General features: G+C 47.0%; 3 protein-coding genes across 5 annotated transcripts in view; all 3 read left to right on the forward strand.

The window, feature by feature from the left end:
- Nucleotides 1–8,619, forward strand: part of KIAA0100 (KIAA0100 ortholog) — a 36,752-nt gene extending 28,133 nt beyond the window's left edge. Inside the window, exons 29-39 of one of the 3 annotated variants that reach the window (XM_008066701.2) lie at nucleotides 800–921; nucleotides 1,708–1,863; nucleotides 1,950–2,071; nucleotides 2,693–2,873; nucleotides 4,561–4,647; nucleotides 5,480–5,590; nucleotides 5,720–5,855; nucleotides 5,975–6,105; nucleotides 6,289–6,390; nucleotides 6,689–6,823; nucleotides 7,835–8,619. In XM_008066701.2, the coding sequence (XP_008064892.1) occupies nucleotides 800–921; nucleotides 1,708–1,863; nucleotides 1,950–2,071; nucleotides 2,693–2,873; nucleotides 4,561–4,647; nucleotides 5,480–5,590; nucleotides 5,720–5,855; nucleotides 5,975–6,105; nucleotides 6,289–6,390; nucleotides 6,689–6,823; nucleotides 7,835–8,017 (1,466 nt within the window). In that variant the 3' untranslated portion in view covers nucleotides 8,018–8,619. The remainder of the gene's footprint in view (nucleotides 1–799; nucleotides 922–1,707; nucleotides 1,864–1,949; nucleotides 2,072–2,692; nucleotides 2,874–4,560; nucleotides 4,648–5,479; nucleotides 5,591–5,719; nucleotides 5,856–5,974; nucleotides 6,106–6,288; nucleotides 6,391–6,688; nucleotides 6,824–7,834) is intronic. The other 2 variants (XM_021716909.1, XM_021716908.1) reach the window with 2 other exon arrangements.
- A 254-nt stretch (nucleotides 8,620–8,873) lies between these two features.
- On the forward strand, nucleotides 8,874–12,639 carry LOC103269124 (uncharacterized serine/threonine-protein kinase SgK494). The gene is made up of 12 exons (XM_021716919.1): nucleotides 8,874–8,982; nucleotides 9,355–9,603; nucleotides 9,717–9,800; nucleotides 9,921–9,989; nucleotides 10,380–10,449; nucleotides 10,678–10,782; nucleotides 10,956–10,996; nucleotides 11,249–11,276; nucleotides 11,389–11,478; nucleotides 11,564–11,652; nucleotides 11,790–11,900; nucleotides 12,335–12,639. The coding sequence occupies exons 1-12, from the start codon at nucleotides 8,908–8,910 to the stop codon at nucleotides 12,554–12,556; spliced, it is 1,233 nt and encodes a 410-aa protein (XP_021572594.1). The 5' UTR covers nucleotides 8,874–8,907; the 3' UTR covers nucleotides 12,557–12,639.
- Nucleotides 12,640–19,677: 7,038 nt separating this feature from the next.
- Nucleotides 19,678–23,144, forward strand: part of SPAG5 (sperm associated antigen 5) — a 31,489-nt gene continuing 28,022 nt past the window's right edge. Inside the window, exons 1-2 of the mRNA XM_008066703.1 lie at nucleotides 19,678–19,814; nucleotides 20,094–20,219. Coding sequence (XP_008064894.1) covers nucleotides 19,770–19,814; nucleotides 20,094–20,219 — 171 coding nt within the window. The 5' untranslated portion in view covers nucleotides 19,678–19,769. The remainder of the gene's footprint in view (nucleotides 19,815–20,093; nucleotides 20,220–23,144) is intronic.

Here is a 23,144-nt window from a genome sequence, read left to right on the forward strand (position 1 = left end):
CACTGCACTCCAGTCTGGGTGACAGAGTGAGACTCCAACTCAAAAAAAAAAGAAAATATGGTTTATTTAGAAATTATAGAGAGAGAAAGAGGAGATTCACCTTCCCAAGGTAGGGAAGGAAGGGCGCTAAAGCCAGGAAACATGGCCTGTCTATAGCTCAAAGAGCACACGGCCACACCATAGCTTTTCAAGGCAATGGCCATTTTTAAAAATTTTATTGTAGAGACAAGGTCTAGCCAAGTTGCCCAGGCTGGTCTTGAACCCCTGGACTCAGGCAGTCCTCTCACCTTGGCCTCCCAACATGCTGGAATTACAGGTGAGACCCACTGCCCCCAGCTGCTTTACATTTTTAAAAGTTCTGCTGTGAGAATATAGCTTATATCCTTGGAGGGAGCTGGATGAATTGTTTATTGAGATGAGTGGATTGCCTGAGCCCATGGGTTCGAGACCCACCTGGACAGCGAGACCTCATCTCTACAGTAAATAAAAAAATCAGCCGTGCGTGGTAGCACTTGCCTGTAATTCTGGCTACTTGGAAGGCTGAGGCGGAAGGATTGCTGGAGCCCAGCAGGTCGAGGCTGTGGTGGCCAGCAGCGGCCACTGCACTCCAGTCTGGGCGACAGAGTGAGACTCCAACTCAAAAAAAAAATTCTGAAATAAACATGTTTCTACCCATGAACATTTCTCACCCCCTTTCTGTGGAGTTGACTAATGGGCTATTCCAAATGTGGGTTAAGAGATAGAATAAATACTTAGGGATAAACTTGAGCCTCTTATTTAGTTGCTAATGATTATCTAGGGGCTGTGGATACTTTCACCCTTATTCACCATGAACTGGAAATCTCCACCAACCCAGCTCAGTATGCCATGATCCTGGACATTGTCAACAACCTGCTGCTCCACGTAGAACCCAAGCGGAAGGTGAGCATGGGCCCTTGTAGAATGCTGGTTAGCCTTACAGGAACGCCTAGATCTTATTCTTTATTTGGTCTCCAGTAAGAAAAGCCATGCTTCACACTGAAAAGAGGCTTCTGGTTGGTATATCTGTTTAGCAGTGGAAGTTGAAATTCCACATATCTAGGAAAAGTCTGGGTGTCTCTGAGACTAGTAAGTAGTTCTTGTTTGCTTGGTTGTTTTTTCCTAGTTATCTCTCTACTCAGTCACTTAAACACCTCTAAAAACCGTAGCTACTGCCTACTTCTACCTCTATTCCCACCTTGTGGTCCTGGCTAATTGTGAAATTCACATTGCCAAATCTTCTGCATTGACCCATCCCTCTTACCACTAGTGGTGACAGATAAGGGTTAGCTTTTTAGAAGAGATTCCCATTTCTTGCCCTTTTCTCATTTCACTGTACTACAAGACTTTATTAAAAAATCATATTTGGCCGGGCGCAGTGGGCTCAAGCCTGTAATCCCAGCACTTTGGAAGGCTGAGGCAAGAGGATTACCTGAGCTCAGGGGTTCAAGACTGGCCCAGGCAACTTGGTGAGACCTAGTCTCTACAATATATCAAAAAATTAGCTGGGCATGGTAGTGCATGACTGTAGTTCCGGCTACTTGGAAGGCTGAGGCGGAAGGGTTGCTTGAGCCCAGTAGGTCGACTCTGGGGTGGCTGTGAGTGTGCCACTGCAGTCCAGCCTGAGTGACAGAGTGAGACTCTGATTCACAAAAAATATCATATTCATTTCCATTTCCATTCCTTTAGGAACATAGTGAGAAGAAGCAGCGGGTCAGATTCCAGCTTGAGATCTCTAGCAATCCTGAGGAACAGCGCAGCAGTATATTGCATCTGCAGGAGGCTGTACGGCAGCATGTGGCGCAGATACGGCAGCTGGAGAAACAGATGTATTCTATCATGAAGGTAGTCACTGCAGGTATTCTGAGGACTGGGAAACCTTCTAGGACAAGGGAGATCTCCTCTCAGTTTTTCCTGTTCTGCTTTCCTAGTCTTTGCAGGATGACAGCAAGAATGAGAACCTGCTTGACTTGAACCAGAAGCTTCAGTTGCAACTAAACCAGGAGAAGACCAACCTGCAACTGGAAAGTGAAGAGCTTAATATCCTCATCAGGTATCCAGCATTCTTTCCCTGTCCTTTCCCAGTATCCCAACTACTGGAGGCAGTTTCTCTTCCTTGCCCATTTTCTCATAGTCTTTGGGTCTAGTGTACATTATCAAAACCTGATGGAGTAGATTCAGGTACCTCTTTCTGATTGAATGAACCTTGCCAGACTTGGCCAAAGAGGTTGAGAATGGGAGAGCCCTTTCTTTTGTTCCTCAGTAGAGGGAAACGCTCTATTGCAAGAAAAAGGGATAGTTGGAGAAGATCATTTTTGTGGCCTTGGTACTGTGCATCTGAACTGAAAATACCCCTCCCTTTTTAAATGAACCTGACATTGTGATCATATGGAAATATGGAAATATCTTGAAGTTGATTAGTACACAATTGCAGATACAATTATAGGCATTATTAGTGGATAAGACTGTCAGGAAGCTGTTGAGCTGAAAAATGAGAATTGGGCTTTCATGACCTAGGATCTCTAGAGCAACAAGTCCAGTGAAAAAAATGTAGGGACTAGCTAACCCAGAATAGATTAATCTTTGGGTTTACTTTCTGTGTATTCCTAGAGCTTTCCACCCTGTCCCCAACTCTTGTGGTGTTTCTCTTATTGACTCCCCTGTCCACTTATAGGTGTTTTAAGGATTTCCAACTGCAGCGAGCCAACAAGATGGAGCTGCGAAAGCAGCAAGAAGATGTGAGTGTGGTTCGTCGCACTGAGTTTTACTTTGCTCAGGCACGCTGGCGCCTGACAGAGGAAGATGGACAGCTAGGAATTGCCGAACTAGAGCTGCAGAGGTTCCTCTATAGCAAGGTATCTGGGATATACAAAGGCAGTTGTATTGAGAGACATAGGCCTGTCTTAGGAGTCTGATTCACAAAAAGAGATCAACATAAAGGGGTGAATTATATGATTACTAATGATGGCCATGATTAGTAAATGAGCAGAGCTCCCTTAGACTCATCTGTTTGTAATATTAAATGATACAGATATAGATGAGTTTGATCAAATATTTTTCTATTTTTTTTTGTTTGTTTTGAGTTGGAGTCTCACTCTGTCGCCCACGCTGGAGTGCAGTGGCATGCTCATGGTCACTGCAGCCTCGACCTGCTGGTCTCAGGTGATCTGCCACCTAAGCCTTCTAAGTAGCTGGAAATACAGGCATGCACCACCACGCCCAGCTAATTATTTTGATTTATTGTAGAGATAAGGTCTGACCAAGTTTCCCAGGCTGGTCTCGAACCCATGGGCTCAGGCAGTCCTCTCACCTCAGCCTCCCAAAGTGCTGGGATTATAGCCGTGAGCCATTGTGCCCAGTCGATCAAATACTTTTCATTGAGTAAGATTATCCCTAGAAGTGTGGCCAAGGAAAGTAATCTTCAAGCCTTGCTTAGAATAGAACCATTCTAATACTGACATTGAGTTTTCCTGCAAAATTACCCATTGACATGAAGGAGAGTCCGGACATGTATTACTTTCTCCTACAAGGGATGTTTGCAAATGAATGAGATTTTTTTTTTTTTTTGAGTTGGAGTCTCACTCTGTCACCCAGACTGGAGTGCATTGGCCGCTCCTGGCCACCGCAGCCTTGACCTGCTGGGCTCCGGCGATCCTTCCGCCTCAGCCTTCCAAGTAGCCAGAATTATAGGCATGCGCTACCACGCCCGGCTGATTTTTTGATTTATTGTAGAGATGAGGTCTTGCCTGCCCAGGCGGGTCTCGAACCCGCAGGCTCAGGCAATCCACTCACCTCAGCCTCCCAAAGGTGTGGGATTTCAGGCTGAGCCACCGAGCTCAGCTGGGAACATTTTATAATGTCACACTGACTAGTACCCTGGACATTAGTGGCCATGAGAAGCACTGGATTAAAGATTAAAGTGTGTTATTGATTATGTGAGATTGAAAGAGATATCCAAGGTTGGGATTAGGCATATGGAAAACCTGAGAACTAAACAAGCCAGGCAACAATTCTCTTGTAAGCTCCTGAGAAAGATTTTTTAATAGTAGATGGGGCAAAATCTTTTTTTTTTTTTTTTTTGAGTTGGAGTCTCACTCTGTCGCCCAGACTGGAGTGCAGTGGCTGCTCCGGGTCACCGCAGCCTTGACCTGCTGGGCTCCGGCAATCCTTCCGCCTCAGCCTTTCAAGTAGCCGGAATTACAGGCATGTACTACCACGCCCGGCTGATTTTTTTTTTTGATTTATTGTAGAGATGAGGTCTTGCTGCCCAGGCAGGTCTCGAACCCGCGGGCTCAGGCAATCCACTCACCTCAGCCTCCCAAAGGCGCGGGATTACAGGCTGAGCCACCGAGCCTGGCACAAAATCTTTTTTTTTTTTGAGTTGGAGTCTCACTTTGTTACCCAGACTGGAGTGCAATGGCACACTCCTGGCCACCGCGGCCTCTACTTACTGGGCTCTGGCGATCCTTCTGCCTTAGCCTTCCAGGTAGCTAGAACTACAGTTGCGCTACCACGCCTGGCTAACAAAATCTGTCTTTATAGGTGAATAAGTCTGATGACACAGCAGAACATCTTCTGGAGTTGGGCTGGTTCACTATGAACAACCTCCTCCCCAATGCTGTCTATAAGGTAAGTTTTATTTCCCCCTTCTTCCTATTCACATGCTTCTTAGAATAGGGCATTTAGGCAGGACGCAGTGGCTCACACCTATAATCCCGACACTGGGAGGCCGAGGTGAGAGGATTGCCTGAGCCCACGGGTTTGAGACCAGCCTGGGCAACTTGGCGAGACCTCATCTCTACAGTAAATCAAAAAATTAGGCCAGGCTCGGTGGCTCAGCCTATAATCCCAGCGCTTTGGGAGGCCAAGGTGAGTGGATTGCCTGAGCCCATGGGTTCGCGACATGCCTGGGCAATTTGGCGAGACCTCATTTCTACAATAAATCAAAAATTAGCTGGGCGTGGTAGCGCATATCTGTAGTTCCAGCTACTTGAAGGCTAAGGTGGAAGGATTGCAGGAGCCCAGCAGGTCGAGGCTGCAGTGGCCGGGAGTGGCCACTGCACTCCAGTCTGAGTGATAGAGTGAGACTCTAACTCAAAAAAAAAAAAAAAAAAAAAATAGCCAGGCATGGTGGCACATGCCTGTTGTTCCAGCTACTTGGAAGGCTGAGGTGGATTGCTTGAGCCCAGTAGGTCAAGGCTACGGTGGCTGTGAGTGTGCTATTGCACTCCAGCCTGGGCAGCAGAGTGAGACTCCAACTCAAAAAAAAAAAGAGTAGGGCATTTATAATGGCCCTTCCATATAAACCTACTATGGGAAACAATATGGCAACTTGAGATGGTGAAAGCTTGTTCAATTTAGCAAGACCCTTGCTTCTCCACCCATTCTGCAGAGGATTTGTGGGTTGATTCATGGTAGAAATGACATTGGTTTGGGCTGTTGTTTATTCTCTATTCTACAGGTAGTATTGCGACCCCAGAGCTCCTGCCAGTCTGGGCGACAGCTAGCCCTCCGCCTCTTTAGCAAAGTTCGGCCCCCTGTTGGGGGTATCTCTGTAAAGGAGCATTTTGAGGTTAGTAAACAGTTGCTTAGAGACCCAGGAACAAAGAATGTTTAAAAAGTAACCGTGATGCTACGTTAGGGGTAGGTAAAAACTGAGGGATGGTGTCTGAACTTGCTTCTTCAATCTTTTTCTTTTTAGGTAAATGTAGTGCCTCTCACCATCCAGTTGACACACCAGTTCTTCCATAGAATGATGGGCTTTTTCTTTCCTGGCCGAAGTGTGGAAGATGATGAAGTTGGTGATGAAGAGGATAAGTCCAAACTGGTGACTACTGGTGAGAACTTTTATGGTTCACCAGATAGTGAACGCCAGAAGAATAGGGTAGTAGCCCCAAAGATAGCTGAAGCTTCAGAAAGAGGGTGGATGACATCTGGTGTACTTGCTTTTCCATAGGAATACCAGTGGTGAAGCCTCGGCAACTGATTGCAACAGATGATGGAGTACCACTGGGCCCTGGGAAGGGTGTGGCCCAGGGCTTGACTCGGAGTTCTGGGGTCAGAAGGTCATTTCGCAAATCACCTGAGGTACCAAGCATGCCATATGATAGAAAAATGGGAGAGTCCTAAGGTGCTCTGTTTGGTCTGGCTGGAGAGTTCTTGTTTCCTTTGAGCCTACTCTAGGGGTAAAAGGAGAGGGAGATATTTGAGGTTCTGAGTTGCTTCTTCTGATGGTTTCAGGGGCTCTTACTCCTTTCCTGCCTTTCCTAGCACCCTGTGGATGATATTGACAAGATGAAAGAGCGAGCTGCCATGAACAACTCCTTCATCTACATAAAGATTCCACAGGTTCCACTGTGTGTCAGCTACAAGGTCTGCACCTCCCCAGCACTTTCTAGAACAGGGTGGGAAGGGAACCAGATAACATCATCAGAGGTCATAGACAGGGAGACAGCTAGATTTCTTGTGAAGCTGAGCTATGGGTGATAAATCTGCTGTTCCCTCTCCCCTCAGGAGTCAGCACCATTACCAGACTGAGGTAAGGGGAAGTCACTATCTGTAGTTTGCTATTGCAGGCCTTGCACTTAAGTGACTGGCTTAGACTCAAAATGGCAGCTGATGTATTTTTTTCCTTCTTCTTTTCTTTCCCCACCCCCTTCTTCTCTTGCAGGGTGAGAAGAACAGCGTGGACTGGGGTGACCTTAATCTGGTGCTGCCCTGTCTGGAGTACCACAACAACACATGGACGTGGCTGGACTTTGCCATGGCTGTCAAAAGGGACAGTCGCAAGGCCCTGGTTGCCCAGGTATCCTCCAAGGGCTCATGGCTGTTTGGTTAGCAAGACCTAATCTGGAGCTTTTCATTTAGGATACATGAACAAATATTCTGGGGAGGGGACAGGTGAATGGAGTGAGTGACTTCTATCTCTGTCCTCTCTGTGACTTTCCAGACAATTAAATTGAATGTTTACTGAATATTTCATGTATCACCATTGATTTTAGGGAACTAAGGCCTGACACACCCTCAGGTTTAGAATGGGTTATAATTAGATTGTAACCTTCTTGACAGCAGAGACCATTTTATAATAATTTGGGTGGATTGCCTGAGCCCATGGGTTCAAGACCCACCTGGGCAACTTGGCGAGATCTCATCTCTACAATAAATCAAGAAAATAGCCGGGCGTGGTAGCGTGCGCCTGTAGTTCCAGCTACTTGGAAGACTGAGGCAGAAGGATCGCTGGAGCCCAGCAGGTCAAGGCTGCAGTGGCTGGGAGTGGCCACTGCCCTTCAGTCTGGGCGACAGAGTGAGACTCCAACTCAAATAATAATAATAATAATAATAATAATAGTTTGGGGATTTCTTTTGTCCCATTGTGCCTTGCATATAAGTTTAATAAATCTTTGTTGCTGGGCTCGGTGTGGCTCAGCCTGTAATCCCATGCCTTGGGAGGCTGAGGTAAGTGGATTGCCTGAGCCCACGGGTTCAAGACCCACCTGGGCAACTTGGTGAGACCTCATCTCTACAATAAATCAAAAAATTAGCCAGGTGTGATAGCGTGTGCCTGTAGTTCCAGCTACATGGAAGGTTGAGGCGGAAGGATTGCTGGAGCCCAGCAGGTCAAGGCTGCAGTGGCTGGGAGTGGCCGCTGCAGTGGCTGGGAGTGGCCACTGCACTCTAGTCTGGGTGACAGAGTGAGACTCCAACTCAAAAAAATAAATAAATAAAAAATAAATTTTTGTTGACCTGGTCCGTTTTGATTTATTCTGTCTGTCCCACTAATATTTACCTTTCCTTTCACTCCTTTCCAATCTGCCAGGTAATCAAAGAGAAGCTAAGACTGAAGCCTGCAGTGGGGTCTGAGATCCGAGGAAAGCTAGAAACTAAATCGGACCTGAACATGCAGCAGCAGGAAGAGGAGGAGAAAGCCCGGCTGCTCATCGGTTTAAGTGTGGGCGACAAAAACCCTGGCAAGAAGTCCATCTTTGGCAGGCGCAAGTGATCTGGCGATCTGAGTGGCTACAGTTCAGGATCTGACTCTGGCTCAGGCTCCAGGGACTTGTGGGGTGGGAGGGGCTTCCCTTTATCCATCAGGATTTGTGGGGGTCAGGAGCCCATAGGCATTGCTCTTTATCAGCTAGTCTGTTCCCTGCAGGGCATGGTGAACAATAATGCTGAGTTCCATCTCATGCTGATGAGGCTTAGGGCTAGAGACGAAACGAGAGCATGACCTGGGGAATGGGCCCAGGGCAGGACCCTGTTCCTTTGGAGTCAGCCGAAAGGGTGGGGGAATTGTCCCAATCAAGTGCGATAAATTTTTATAAATAGATATATATAAATATATATATATTTCTAAGTGTAACTGCTCTCCCTCCGTGCCAGGAAGCTGAGGGGAGAGGGTTGATCCTCTGTCTCTCACTCCACTGCCTTGTATGAAAAAGGTATTAGTGTTCTGGGGGGAATCAACCCCTCCCCAATCTCTATGCTAAACTCACTTGGGAGGATGGCAACAGGAGCCAGGGCTGGCCGTGGGTCCCCTACTCTTCCCCCTGGAGAATGGCAAAATGATTTAAAGAGAAAAAAAAAACTTTAAATTTGATGCTCGTTTTTTTTAATTGTGTTGAGTGCATGTGTTCAATCTAGCCTTTTCTTAACAACCTAAGACAACATCCTGCAGCTGCCACTGTAATGAAGGCAATGTCTTCCCTCTGCTGCGCTGAAGCTGTTATCACACAAACTCCATAGCCCTAGTGTGACACTGGCGCTATGCTGATGGGTTTCTGCACATTGGAAGAGGCGGGGCTCATGTGTAATGCAGTGTCAAGGGGAGGAACTGCTTATGTAACTGGGACAGCAGATTTAGCAGAAGGAGAGAAAAGGCAGAAGCTGGGGATGGGAGCAGTGAACTGTCGGCAGGGGCAACACACTCAGCAGGGGCAACACACCCGGGTGGCTGCACCTCACAAGGTAGGCTGTGGGGCTCTGGCAGCCTTTTTTGAGGGGCAGTGAGGAAGACATGGGCTTGAGGCCTTGGAAGTGTGCCTGGTTAGGAGTATGGAGTGATACCCAGTGTGGGGGTGGGGCAGGGAGGCTGTATTGTAAAAGCATCAATTCCTAATGCCTCATGGGGACTATGTCCAGCAATTACTTTCCTAGAGGATTTGAATTGTGTCCTAGAAATCCAAGGCTTAGACAAAGCAAGGGTTATGGGAATTTGACCTGGTGCTCAAAATCGTACTGCTAGAGATTAAGACTTGAGAGGAGCACCTGCTATATTGGCAGAACCTGCAAGTGCCACCTGAGGGTATGAAAGTTTAGTGTGGCTCCCTTGGTTCTTAGCAGGGTGCCAACATCCGGGGCCCCTGGGCCCGAGGCTGGAAGAGCCTCTGGTCAAGTGTGGGGACCATCAGGTCAGATCTGGAAGAACTGTGGGAACTACGAGGGCATCATTGTCTGCACCGGGAGCCCCTAGAGCCAGCCCCACTGCTGATAGAGAAGCCTCTGTCTGAGTGGCCAGTGCCTCAGTTCATCAACCTCTTTCTACCGGAGTTTCCCATTAGGCCCATTAGGGGGCAGCAGCAGCTGAAGGTAAGTCAATGAAATCTCTTAAGTCAGTCTGGGAGACATCTAGAAACGACCAAGCTCAATTGCCCTGTTCTCCGACCAGGCTCAATTGCCCTGTTCTCCATTTCTCTGTACAGATTTTAGGCCTTGTAGCTAAAGGCTCCTTTGGAACTGTCCTCAAGGTGCTAGATTGTGCCCAGAAAGCTGTATTTGCAGTGAAGGTAGGGCCCTAGGTATTCTTCCACATTATTCTGTAGTCCCTGCTTCCAGTCTTGGTTCTAGAGAGGCTGGGAGGCATAAACAGTAACTCTATTCTCTAACAGTCATTACTCCTTTTACAGGTGGTGCCCAAGGCAAAGGTCCTACAGAGGGACACTGTGAGGCAGTGCAAAGAGGAGGTTAGCATCCAGGTATGCGTAGAGTCCTGGAAAGGATTGTGGGAAGAGCTAAATCACAGTAGGGAAATTACCTTTCTTATGCAGTTACCTTCTTTTCCTGGTTCTGCCTCCTCTATCTGCTTGAACCTAGTCTAACACCAAAGTTAAACTGGGAAAAGTAGCTATTGGCTGTCAACACAGTTTTTCCAGGTCCTGTCAGGGAAGTCTCTTAAATAAGTCCCAGTGTATTCCTTATTATTATACTGGTTCCAGGATTACCCATCAGTCCCAGTCACTGAGTTTCTCTGAACTGAGATGTGAGGCAGCAGCTCCCTTTCTGCACAGCTAGGTAAAACCTAATTTGGCTGCCTTTATCCTCAATGACTCTGTACCTCCCTAACATCCGATTTTCTTTGTCTCTAGCGACAGATCAGCCATCCTTTTGTACACAGCTTGGGGGACAGCTGGCAGGGAAAACGGCACCTCTTCATTAGTGAGTGACTCTCCTTATCCCCAAGGGTCCTTATACCATACTTCCCACCTGAGATTACTTATCTCTTTTGGCTGGTTCTGCCTTTTCTCTGTTCCCCTTCTCATGGCACCTTTCTATCCCAAAGGGGATGGGAACAGCAGGTGGCATCAGTTTGGGCAGGAGGCCTGCAATGCCTTGAGCCCAGGCATTGGACCCCCAAACACTGCCTAGACTTCTGGTGCTTTGCAGTGTGTAGCTACTGCAGCACAGATCTGTACTCCCTGTGGTTGAGTGTTGGCTGCTTTCCTGAGGCTTCCATTCGTCTCTTTGCTGCTGAGCTGGTCCTGGTGCTATGTAAGTGAAACAGTGGCGAAGAAAATGGGGAGAGAAGAATTAAGTTGGGAGGGAGGAGAGAAATTATATTAATTCTGGAGGTCAAAAAATAGGGATAGGGTTGGGGTGGGGTATCTCAGGGAAACTGGAAAGGAAAGAAGAGCTTCAGTATACCCTGTGCTTGCTATCCACAGGCTATCTCCATGACTTAGGCATCATCCATCGAGATGTGAAGGTAGAGTTAAATGCCTTTTCCTTTGTCTGAGAAGGGGTTTCAGTAAAAAGTCCCAACAGGTCCAAGAAACTGGGAGGAATTGAGAATAGTAGACCTTGGGGCACTCATGGGTGCCAAGAATTTGGGCAAGGGCTCTCCAAGTATAGATGTTAATGCTGAGTAGGGGGTCTTCTTCAGCTGGGGGTGGGTATACATGATGAAAGAGTTGAAAGGAAGATGAAGAATAATAATTTCTCACCTGTGATCTTTCAGATGGAGAATATCCTTCTGGATGAACGAGGTAATTCATTGTCTTTCCCTAGTCCCAGGAAGATAGGTACCTCAGTTTGGGAATAAATCATGGCTAATGAGGAGTGGAGTGGAATGGATTGTTGCCTTATCTTCTTTCACAGGCCATCTGAAACTGACAGATTTTGGTCTGGCCCGCCATTTGCCCCAGGGAGCCCGAGCCTATACTATCTGTGGCACTCTTCAATATATGGGTGAGAGAGGTTAAAGCTGGTGGGTAAGCACTGGGCAAGAGGCTAGCCAAAGGATGTCAATGACAAGTATCTTTCAAATCTGTAGCCCCAGAGGTCCTGAGAGGAGGACCTTACAACCATGCTGCTGATTGGTGGTCCCTGGGTGTCTTGCTTTTCTCTCTAGCAACTGGAAAGGTGAGAGAATGTTAGTAGGGTTGGGCAGAAAAGAGAGGAGCTTTGCCTTGTGGTGGGAAGAAGATAGAAAATCTTGCCTTATTCCTGCCAAGGAATGACACCATACCCCTACTTCTACCCACTACCTCTTAATTCAGTTTCCAGTGGCTGCAGAAAGAGATCATGTGGCCATGTTGGCAAGTGTGACCCACTCTGACTCTGAGATCCCAACTTCTCTTAACCAGGGGCTCTCACTCCTGCTTCATGAGGTAAGGTTGAGCACTGCTTTCCTTCTCGGCTGCCCAACCATTCATGCTTTTCTGCTTTCATTGAAGTGGTATTTTCCCATTCCTCTGATTAATTTTGGGGCGTGAGGGGAGTTCCATTTAACCACCTTATTACTTGCCCTCTAAACTTACTTGAGATTTCATTCCCGAGTTCCTGGTCCCTCAAGTCTCCTCTCCATCCAGAACAGAGAGAATGGACCAGTGCTGCACTCTTACCAACTGAAAACTCAAAAATACAATTCCTTTATTTCCACCTTTGCCTCAAATTAGCCTCTGTTTCTCTTTTACTAATGTTTTCACTTTAGGTTTTTTCTTCTCACCCTCCACAGCTCTACGAACTTGTTTCTCCTCTGTCTTCTCTGTTCAGCTCTTTTCCTGTCCCAGTCCCTCATCCTTCATGCTTTATTTCCCTTCAGCTCTTATGCCAGAACCCCCTCCACCGACTACGTTATCTGCATCACTTCCAGGTCCACCCTTTCTTTCGGGGTGTGGCCTTTGACCCAGAGCTCCTTCAGAAGCAGCCAGTGAACTTTGTCGTGGAGACACAAGCTACTCAGCTTAGTTCAGCGGAGTCCATACATTTCAAGGACTTTGACTGCGATCTGGAGTCCTTCTTGGTCTACCCTATCCTTGCTTGAGCCTTTCTACTATAAATCTGGGCCCAGCTGGGAACCTGAGGATCTCCTCCCCTGCTGACTCACTATGACCACCTTGATGATCCACTTTGTTTTTATTTTGTAGTCCCTTACTAATCTGTTCTCCCAGGCATTGGACCAGAGTTCAAATCTTAGGCATTCTACTACCGAGCCACAATTGGCCCTAGTCCTACCCCATCATACAATGTACCTCCTCAATTCTGAGGATCAGGGTAGTGACCTTTTCCTTTATTTTTCCAATGCCCTTAATCCTCAAGCTGTCAACTGGAGCTGCTTCTGCTTTTCTCTCTACTTATTTCTCGGCCATGTTTCCCTTCTTGAGCAATAATAATACTTCATGGTCTCCTAAGGTGCTTATTGATGTGTTTAATAGGTTAGAAGCAATATGAATGTTTTCAAAGGTCTCAAAAGCTGGCATCTCAACCCTAAAAATGCAGGTAAAAAATATGACTTGGAGGCTTAAGGCCAGACTGTAATAAATCTAATTTTTAAAATTTGAAAAGTGAATTTAATAGCCTAGTGAGGAAGAAAATAGAAACTGAGACAAGGCTGGGTGTGGTGGCTCATGCCTATAATCCCAACACTTTGGGAGGCCGAGGTGAGAGGATTGCCTGAGCCCATGAGTTCAAGACCAGCCTGGGCAGCTTGGCAAAACCTGATCTCTAGAATAAATCAAGAAAAATTAGCCAGGTGTGATGGTGCATTCCTGTAGTTCCAGCTATTTGGAAGGCTGAGTTGGAAGAATCACTTGAGCCCATCAGGCCAAGGCTGTGGTGGCCATGAGTGTGCCACTGAACTCCAGCCCAGGTGACAGAGTGAGACTCTAACTCAAAAAAAGAAAAAAAGAAACTGAGATATAAATGGGTTAAATGCCCTCTAGGGATAATTGGAATAGCTATCCAAATATTTCCAGAACAAAACTCTTTTGATTATTAAACTGATCATTTCCCCTAGTCAGTCTAGAATTCAGTTTCTGATGGGAAAACCAAGGCATTAAGTAAGAGGCATGACACCAACCTTAAGATTTAAGGTTAAAGATATATCTCAAGCCGGGCTTGGTGGCTCAGCCTGTAATCTCGCGCCTTTGGGAGGCTGAGGTGAGTGGATTGCCTGAGCCTGCGGGTTCACAACCTGCCTGGGCAACTTGGTGAGACTTCATCTCTACAATAAATCAAAAATTAGCCGGGTGTGGTAGCGCACACCTATAGTTCCAGCTACTTGAAAGGCTGAGGCAGAAGGATCGCCAGAGGTCAGCAGGTCGAGGCTGCGGTGGCCGGGAGCGGCCACTGCACTCCAGTCTGGGCAACAGAGTGAGATTCCAACTCAAAAAAAAAAAAAAAAAAGATATATCTCAAGATTCTTTTCCATTACTAAGGAAGATCATCTAGAAGTAGAACTTGAATTTGTATACATTTCTGGCCTTTATGTCTTTTCATTTTTCTTAAAATACTCACAAGCTTCATTTTTGTTCTGAGATTTGAGGGGAAAATATGTTTTAAAATAGGCCATGTATTCTTTCGTTATATTTTATTTCTGTATACCAAAGAGAGTCTGGGGAGTACTCCTGTTTAAGTACACATCTGTGTACTTCTATTTATTAATTCTGTCTCTGGATTAAGCCAGATTTTCCTTGTACATAGCTGGCATTTGATTGGTTTCTGCAGAATTGCTTTTTCTAGATTGCACTTTGGCAACCCATATGAAAATCTCCATGAAACTTAATTGCTGTGGATACTGTAAAGGTCTTTTATCATTATGGCTCATAATGTTCTATTGACAGATACAAGGGAGAAATTTTCTCTGAACCCAGTTTTTTTCCTGAATTGCTATTTGGTTTTTATCCTAGAGATACTAAATATTTGACTGACTATATATTTTTCTCTTTGTACTGATGCTAGATCATTTAGAGCCCAATTTGTGGCCTACCTCCAGCAAGTGTTTATGTAGTTTTCATGTTCTTGTTTTTATCTTCCTTTTCTACATTTATTTTCCTTATTCTCATTTTTGTAAGTTTTAATTTTTTTATATTACTATATTAGCTGCATCTTTGTAAGCCTTTTTGGAATAAAGTTGGAATATAAATAAAACAATGTATCCTTCATCCTTTTATCTCATTTGTTTCTCTTTAGACACTACTATAGTTTTATTACATTTTTTTAAGTTGTAATGACCAGAACTGCACACTGTATAAAAACCCTGGATACTTAAAATAGGAATTAATGAGCCAGGCTCGGTGGCTCAGCCTGTAATCCCGTGCTTTGGGAGGCTGAGGTGAGTGGATTGCCTGAGCTCGCGGGTTCGAGGCCCGCCTGGGCAACTTGGTGAGACCCCGTCTCTACAATAAATCAAAAAAATTAGCCAGGTGTAGTAGTGCGCGCCTGTAGTTCCAGCTACTTGGAAGGCTGAGGCGGAAGGATCGCCAGAGCCCAGCAGGTCAAGGCTGCAGTGGCCGGGAGAGGCCACTGCACTACAGTCTGGGCGACAGAGTAAGACTCCAACTCAGAAAAAAAAAAAGGAGCCGGGCTCGGTGGCTCAGCCTGTAATCCCGCGCCTTTGGGAGGCTGAGGTGAGTGAATTGCCTGAGCCCGCGGGTTCGAGACCCGCCTGGGCAGTGAGACCTCATCTCTACAATAAATCAAAAAATCAGCTGGGTGTGGTGGCGCATGCCTGTAATTCCGGCTACTCGGAAGGCTGAGGTGGAAGGATCGCTGGAACCCAGCAGGCCGAGGCTGCAGTGGCCGAGAGCGGCCACTGCACTCCAGTCTGGACGACAGAGTGAGACTCCAACTCAAAAAAAAAAAAAAAGGAATTAATGGTTTCCAAAATAGTAGCTAAGAGCATCAGATTGGCATTTAGGAGACGTAGTCTCTACGATAACCAATAACTATCTCATTGTCTTTAAACAATTCATTTTAACCTCTCTGGATTTTAGTTTCCTGATGTATATAAAAATGAGGATTAAATAACCACTGGTTCCTAATTGTGGGGATGGGTTTCAGATTTCTGTGATGCATTTTCAAAGGATGCTGAGGCAGGAGGAGCCCTTGAGCTCAGGAGCTCAGGAGTTCAAGGCTACAGTGAGTTATGATTGTACCGCTATACTCCAGCTTAGATAACAGAGCGAGACTCTGTCTCCAAAAAAAAAAGAGAAGCCGGGCTCGGTGGCTCAGCCTGTAATCCCGCGCCTTTGGGAGGCTGAGGTGAGTGGATTGCCTGAGCCCATGGGTTCGAGACCCGTCTGGGCAACTTGGCGAGACCTCATCTCTACAGTAAATCAAAAAATTAGCCGGGCATGGTAGCGTGCGCCTGTAGTTCCAGCTACTTGGAAGGCTGAGGCGGAAGGATCGCCGGAGCCCAGCAGGTCGAGGCTGCGGTGGCCGGGAGCGGCCACTGCACTCCAGTCTGGGTGACAGAGTGAGACTCCATCTCAAAAAAAAAAGAGAGAAAGAAATTAGATACATTTGTAAACATGGATATAGTCTTAACATCAATCCTAATATTCTTCTAGAAAATTGTCTTTGTATTTTATTATTTCTGACCTGAGTTACTTTATTATATATTGATCTGTTCATTGTCACTTGCTCGTTGATTTATCAAACTTGTAATCTCAACTTCTTGATTATTTCTTTAAATAGAGTCTTCAATGTAGAAATTTTGTTAAAGCTTTTAAAAATATATTAAATAAAATATATTTACTACATTGTCAACACCTGTTATGGGCTTAATTGTGTTCTCCCCAAAATTCATGTTGAAGTCTTTACCCTTAGTAACTCAAAATGCAACTGTATTTATAGATAGGCTCCTTAGATAGGTAATTAAGTTAAAATGAGGGCATGTGTATGGGCCCTAGTCCAATATGACTGGTGTCTTTATAAGAGAAGATTAGAACCCAGACACACAGAAGGCCACGTGAAGATACAAGGAGAAGACAGCTGTCTACAAGCCGATGGGAGAGCCCTCAGGAGAAACCAACACTGCCGGCACCTTGACTCAACTTCTAGCCTTCAGAATTGTGAGAAAATAAAATTCTGTTGCTTAAGCCGCCTAGTCTGTGGTACTTTGTTTTGGCAGCCCTAGCAAAGTAGTACAGCCTATCTGAAGAGTTCTAATAAAAGCATGCTACCAGCTGGGCTCGGTGGCTCAGCCTATAATCCCAGCACTTTGGGAGGCTGAGGTGAGTGGATTGCCTGAGTCCGCAGGTTTGAGACCTGCCCGGGCAACTTGGTGAGACCTCATCTCTACAATTAAAAAAAAAATTAGCCGGGCGTGGTAGTGCGCGCCTGTAGTTCTGGCTACTTGGACGGCTGAGGTGGAAGGATCACCAGTCCAGCAGGTTGAGGCTGTGGTGGCCGGGCGTGTGCCACTGCACTCCAGTCTGGGCGACAGAGTGAGACTACAACTCAAAAAAAAAAACAAACTTTTGTTTTGTTTTTGAGTCTGAGTCTCTCTCTATTGCCCAGGCTGGAGTGTAATCTTGACCACTGCAGCCTTGGCCTGCTGGGCTCAGGCAATCCTTCTGCTTCAACCTTCCAAGTAGCTGAAACTACAGGTACCTGCCCCCATGCCCAGCTAATTTTTTGATTTATTGGAGAGACAAGGTCTCGCCTTGTTGCCCAAGCTGGTCGCAAACCCGTGGGCTCAGGCAGTTCGCTCATCTCTGCCTCCCAAAGTGGTGGGATTACAGGCGTGAGCCACGGCACCCAGCTGTAAAATCTTAGAACATCTGGAAGACTAGACTTTTAATCAACAGATGGAGGAGATACTAAACAAGACAGAAAATGAAAGTACTGTAAAAGAAAAAGACATCTGTATTTAAATTAAAATGTCATGAATAAATGACTGAAGATGAGAAATCCACCTGCTATGAAAAGAAAGAGGAACATTTTTTTTTTTTAAAGTTGGAGTCTCACTCTGTCACCCAGACTGGAGTGCAGTGGCCGCTGGGCTCTGGCGCCAGCTGTAGCAAGGACTAAGCATTCCACTTCACACTTTTCTAAAATAGAAGCTTTTACTACTGATACTTAAGAGTTTTCTGTCTTGGCTTTTCTGGCATTCATACTTATTTGGAAGTGGAAGTCTTATTTGCTGGATCTTTTTTTTTTTTTTTTTTTTTTTGAGTTGGAGTCTCACTCTTTGTCACTCAGCTGGAATGCAGTGGAATGCTCACGGTAATCGCAGCCTCTACCCGCTAGGATTAGGTGATCCTTCTGCCTCAGCTTTCCAAGTAGTTAGAACTACAGACGCACACCACCACATCCATCTAGTTTTTGTGATTTATTGGAGAGATAAGGACTCACCAAGTTGCCTGGGCTGGTCTCAAACCCCTGGGCTCAGGCAATCCTCTCACCTCAGCCTCTCAAAGTGCTGGGATTACAGGCTGAGCTACCACACCCCGCCATGCTGGATCTTTTTGATTGTCTACAAGTACTTACTCCTTGGGATGCTCTTTGCTGAGTCTGTGCAATCCTAGGCTCAAGTTCGTCCTCTTATATCATCTTCTGCACAGTTTTCATTCAAGCGATGAAATCTCTAGTACCTGCAGGATAGGGCCATTATGTTTTTAGAACAGCACTATCCATTAGAAATATAATATAAGCCACATAAGTAATTTTATTTATGTATTTATTTGAGTCAGAGTCTCACTCTGTTACCCAGGCTGGAATGCAATGGCATGATCACAGATACCACAGCCTCATTCTGCTGGGCTCAGGTGATCCTTCCTCCTCAGCCTTCCAAGTAGCTGAAACTACAGATACACACCACCATGCCTGGCTAGTTTTTGTGATTTATTGTAGAGATGAAGTCTCACCAAGTTGCCCAGGCTGGTCTTGAATCCCTGGGCCTCAGGCAGTCCTCTTGCCTCAGCCTCCCAAAGTGCTAGGATTACAGGCTGAGTCACCAAGCCTGGACTATATTTTCTAATCTGAAAAAAAAGAGTAAAAGGTAAAATTAATTTTAATGTGTTTCACTTAACCCAACATGTCTAAAATATCATTTTAACATGTAATCAATATTAAAAAATATTTTGCTGCCAGGCATAGTGGCTCACACCTGTAATCCCAGCACTTTGGGAAGCTGAGCCGAGAAGATTGCCTGAGCTCAGGGATTGAGACCAGTCTGGGCAACTTGGTGAAACCTCATCTCTATAATAAATAAAAAAGCCGGGCTCGGTGGCTCAGCCTGTCATCCCGCGCCTTTGGGAGGCTGAGGTGAGCGGATTGCCTGAGCCCGCGGGTTCGAGACCCGCCTGGGCAGCGAGACCTCATCTCTACAATAAATCAAAAAATCAGCCGGGCGTGGTAGCGCGCGCCTGTAATTCCGGCTACTGGGAAGGCTGAGGCGGAAGGATCGCCGGAGCCCAGCGGGTCGAGGCTGCGGTGGCCGGGAGCCGCCACTGCACTCCAGTCTGGGCGACAGAGTGAGACTCCAACTCAATAAATAAATAAATAAATAAATAATAAAATGGGGATCGTCACAGGCCCTTAGAGGATTAAAGGAATTAATATAAAATAGCACCGAGAAAAGCGCCAGGCTCATAATCAATGTTCAATATATGTTAGCTATTATCCCAGTAAACTCGCTGGAGGCCCTGAGGCAAGTCCCAAGAAACGCCCAGAGACGCTGAAGAGGCATTATAGCCCAGGTTGAGAACGACGTCTCAGGCCATAACGGACGCGGGGCCTCACGCGGGCCCACCAGGCTCAGCGAAGCCCGCTCGGCTCACTGCGGCTTCCAGCCTCCTGACCGCTTCTTTTCCTGCCAAGGCCGGGGCGGGAGGTAACTAAGGCAACCTGAGGCAAGACTGCCTAGGGCCAGGCCGTGCGGACAGCTCTTCAGACGGGGTGTGAGCGGGGTCCACTGGAATCAGGAGGGATGGACTCCTTGACTCTCCAGCTACCTGCGGGGTCCTCCGGACTTGAGGACACGAGATCCGCCCCAGGCGGGGCCTCTCACCCGCGTCTGCCAAGAGAGGGTCGGTCTGGCGAGCGCGCGCGCCCAGGTGGGGCAGGCAGCGCCGAGGGGGCGTGGCCAGGGTCGACCCCGCCCAGTCGTCCGAGGGCTCGCGCCCCGAGTGGACGCGCCCGCCCGATGCAGCCAATCGAGAAGCGCGGAGCATGTTCAAATACAGACGGCGGGTGAACATGGCGTCTCCGGTGCTGTCTGAGAGGTGATCGGCCTGTCTTCTGTGTTGAAGATGTGGCGGGTGAAAAAACTGAGCCTGTCGCCTTCGCCCCAACCGGTGAGCGGGAGAGCTCTCTCAGAGAGAGAGCTGGGCCGGGGATACTAGGGCAGGGGGCGCTGGCTGTGCCGAGCGTCCCCGAAAGCTGGGTCGAGCCTGGGGCGGGGGGCGGGTGGGGTGGGGAGGGCGTGTGCAGTCTTTTTGTTCGCCCTGCCGCTTCAGCAAGACCGGGGTGGGCGCCTACTCTGCTAATCGCCTCATGACTCCTTAGGGAGTGACGAGGGGCGAGCTGGCAGAGCCCAGGCTTCCTCACACTCGCTCTCCCGATTTCTTTCTCAGGGAAAACCGGCGATGAGAACTCCTCTTCGAGAACTTAACCTGCAGCCCGGTGCCCTCGTCAACTCTGAAAAAAAGCCCCTTATTTGTTCCTCGCTGACCCCATCACTGTGCAAGCTGGGGCTGCAGGTGAGATTCGCTTGAACAGCTTCTTGATTGGGCTGCTTGCCCAGGGTGAGAGCTCGGAGGAATAGAGGGCCAGGACTGGAACGTAATTAATAACGATAATGAAGTCTTCTACCTCAGTGACATCCATTTACAGCTATTCAGGCCAACAGAGAGGTGCCCTAGGGTGGATCAAGGAAATCCACTGAGAAGCCGAATCTCTATTTAGCTTTTAGTTTTTATTGCCTCCTTCCCCGTTTGACCTTTAGCAAACTACTGAGAAATATTACCATCCTGATTATTTTTTCCCCCTAACATGGGCTTGTTAATGGAAAAGTCAATCTGCTACTAGAGTGAGGTGATATCCACTCCTGGAGGTAGTCAGAACTCTCCTGGGATCAAGTTACACTGCTGAAAGGCAGATACTTGGGTCACCTTAGTTTAAACCAGCCCCTTGCAGAATTACCCTCACTGATTTGTACTTTTGACAAAGTTTTTGAGAGAAGTAGTCATGTAGAAACGACTTTTCAGTTGCTGTAAAAGCGTGTCAAAGAAAGAGCTTTGGGTTCCTTGAAGAAAGGTTTTAGAACTTACTGCCTGCGAGAATTGTCTTCCTAAAGAAATTGCTATGCTTTTCTCTTTCTGATAATGAGAGCTATGTAGTTTTTTGTTTTGTTTTGTTTTGTTTTTTGAGAAAGCAGAATTTATTGAGAGGACCGAAAAGCTTCCACAGTGGGAGAACCAAGGGGGCTATCCAGTTTTTTGGTTTTGGTTTTTTGTTTTTTTTTTTTTTTTTTGAGTTGGAGTCTCACTCTGTCGCCCAGACTGGAGTGCAGTGGCCGCTCCCGGCCACCGCAGCCTCGACCTGCTGGGCTCCGGCGACCTGCTGGGCTCCGGCGATCCTTCCGCCTCAGCCTTCCAGGTAGCTGGAATTACAGGCATGCGCGACCACGCCCAGCTGATTTTTTGATTTATTATGGAGATGAGGTCTCGCTGCCCAGGCGGGTCTCGAACCCGCGGGCTCAGGCAATCCACTCACCTCAGCCTCCCAAAGGCGCGGGATTACAGGCTGAGCCACCGAGCCCGGCTGGTTTTTTTTTTTAATAGGAGTCTCATTCTGTTGCCCAGGCTGGAGTGCAGTGGCATGCTCACAGCCACTGCAGCCTCGGTCAGCTGGGCTCAGGCAATCCTTCTGCCTCAGCCTTCTAGGTAGCTGGAATTACAGGCATTCGCCACCATGCCCAGCTAATTTTTTAATCTATTGTATAGACGAGTCTCACCAAGTTGCTCAGGCTGGTCTCGAATCCCTGGTCTCAGTCAATCCTCTCGCCATGACCTCCCAAAGTTCTGGGATTACGGACTTGAGCCACCGGGTCCAGCCTTGTCTCTGTTCATTTTCATGCTATGTGAATTATTTTTGGAAGATGAGATATAATTAAAATAGGTCAGAAGAAAGAAGACTATGTAAAGACATGACATCCTGAGTACTAGAGGTATGATAATGGCAGTCTTTCTTGAAAGCGCTGCAACATCTACCGTCCGATAGAACTTTCTGGAATGATGGAAGTATTTGATAATCTGCACTGTTCAACATAGTAGCTACTAGTCACAAGGTTGTTGAGCACTGGAAATGTGGTTAATGTGACTAAGGAACTGAACTTTAAATTTTATTTAATTTTAATTTTAATAGCCATATATGACTAATAACTACCATATTGGACAATATAGCTTAAGGTGGAAAATAAAGAAGTACTAAGTGGGAACTAAACTCTGTAGAGTATGTTTTTTGGGTTTTTTTTGAGTTGGAGTCTCACTGTATCACCCAGACTGGAGTGTGGTGGCCGCTCCCGGCCACTGTAGCCTCAACCTGCTGGGATCCGGTGATCCTTCTGCCTCAGCCTCCCAAGAGGCTGGAACTACAGGCGTGCGCTACCATGCCCAGCTAATTTTTGACTTATTGTAGAGATGAGGTCTCGCCAAGTTGCCCAGACGGGTCTCGAACCCGCGGGCTCAGGCAATCCTCTCACTTTAGCCTCCCAAAGCGCTGGGATTACATACTGAGCCACTGAGCCCAGCTGCTCTGTAGAGAATGTAAATATAGCTATTTAATCACAGTAACAGAATACTAGATTGAAATTTAGGTCTCCTACTCTCTTTTTTTTTGTGTCAGAGTCTCACTCTGTCACCCAGGCTAGAGTGCAGTGTCATGTTCATGGCCACCGCAGCCTTGACCTGCTGGGCTCGGGCGATCCTTCCACCTCAGCCTTCCAAGTAGCTGGAACTACAGGCATGTGCCACCATGCCCAGTTAATTTTTAAATTTATTGTAGAGACAAGGTCTTGCAAGTTGCTCAGGCTGGTCTGGAACCCATGGGCTCAGGCAATACTCTGGCCTCTGCCTCTCAAAGTGTTGGGGTTATAGGCATGAGCCACCACGCCTGGCCGGGTCTCATACTCTCTTAACTATGGTATAGGGCTTACTACCTGTAGATGTAGTTGGCTACATGAAAAGCTTTTTTTTCCCAATTAAGTGGGTGTTATTTTTGCTTTATACATTTTTTTTTGAGTTGGAGCCTCACTCTTTTGCCTAGGCTGGAGTGCAGTGGCACGCATGCTCACAGCCACCCCAGCATCGACCTGCTGGGCTCTGGCGATCCTTCTGCCTCAGCCTTGTAATTAGCTAGACCTACAGGTGTGTGCTACCATGCCTGGCTAATTTTCTTTTTTTATGTTTTTTTTTTTGAGCTGGAGTCTCACTCTGTCATCCAGACTGGAGTGCAGTGGCCGCTCCCGGCCACTGCAGCCTCGACCTGCTGGGCTCCGGCGATCCTTCCACCTCAGCCTTCAGAGTAGCTGGAACTACAGGCGCGTACTACCACGCCTGGCTAATTTTTTGATTTATTGTAGAGATGAGGGCTCACCAAATTGCCCAGGTGGGTCTCGAACCCGC

Source organism: Carlito syrichta, unplaced genomic scaffold (genome assembly GCF_000164805.1).
Source record: "Carlito syrichta isolate Samal-C Ts95f unplaced genomic scaffold, Tarsius_syrichta-2.0.1 Scaffold309091, whole genome shotgun sequence".
In the NCBI taxonomy this organism is placed as follows: Eukaryota; Metazoa; Chordata; class Mammalia; order Primates; family Tarsiidae; genus Carlito; species Carlito syrichta.

Excerpts from the sequence above, each read along its gene's own strand:
- LOC103269124 (XM_021716919.1), top strand. The coding sequence starts at position 8,908 with ATGGGAGCAGTGAACTGTCGGCAGGGGCAACACACTCAGCAGGGGCAA. Across the intron at positions 8,983-9,354 it reads GGGTGGCTGCACCTCACAAG|CAGGGTGCCAACATCCGGGG; the intron begins GTAGGCTGTGGG and ends CTTGGTTCTTAG. Across the intron at positions 10,783-10,955 it reads TGAGCTGGTCCTGGTGCTAT|GCTATCTCCATGACTTAGGC; the intron begins GTAAGTGAAACA and ends TGCTATCCACAG.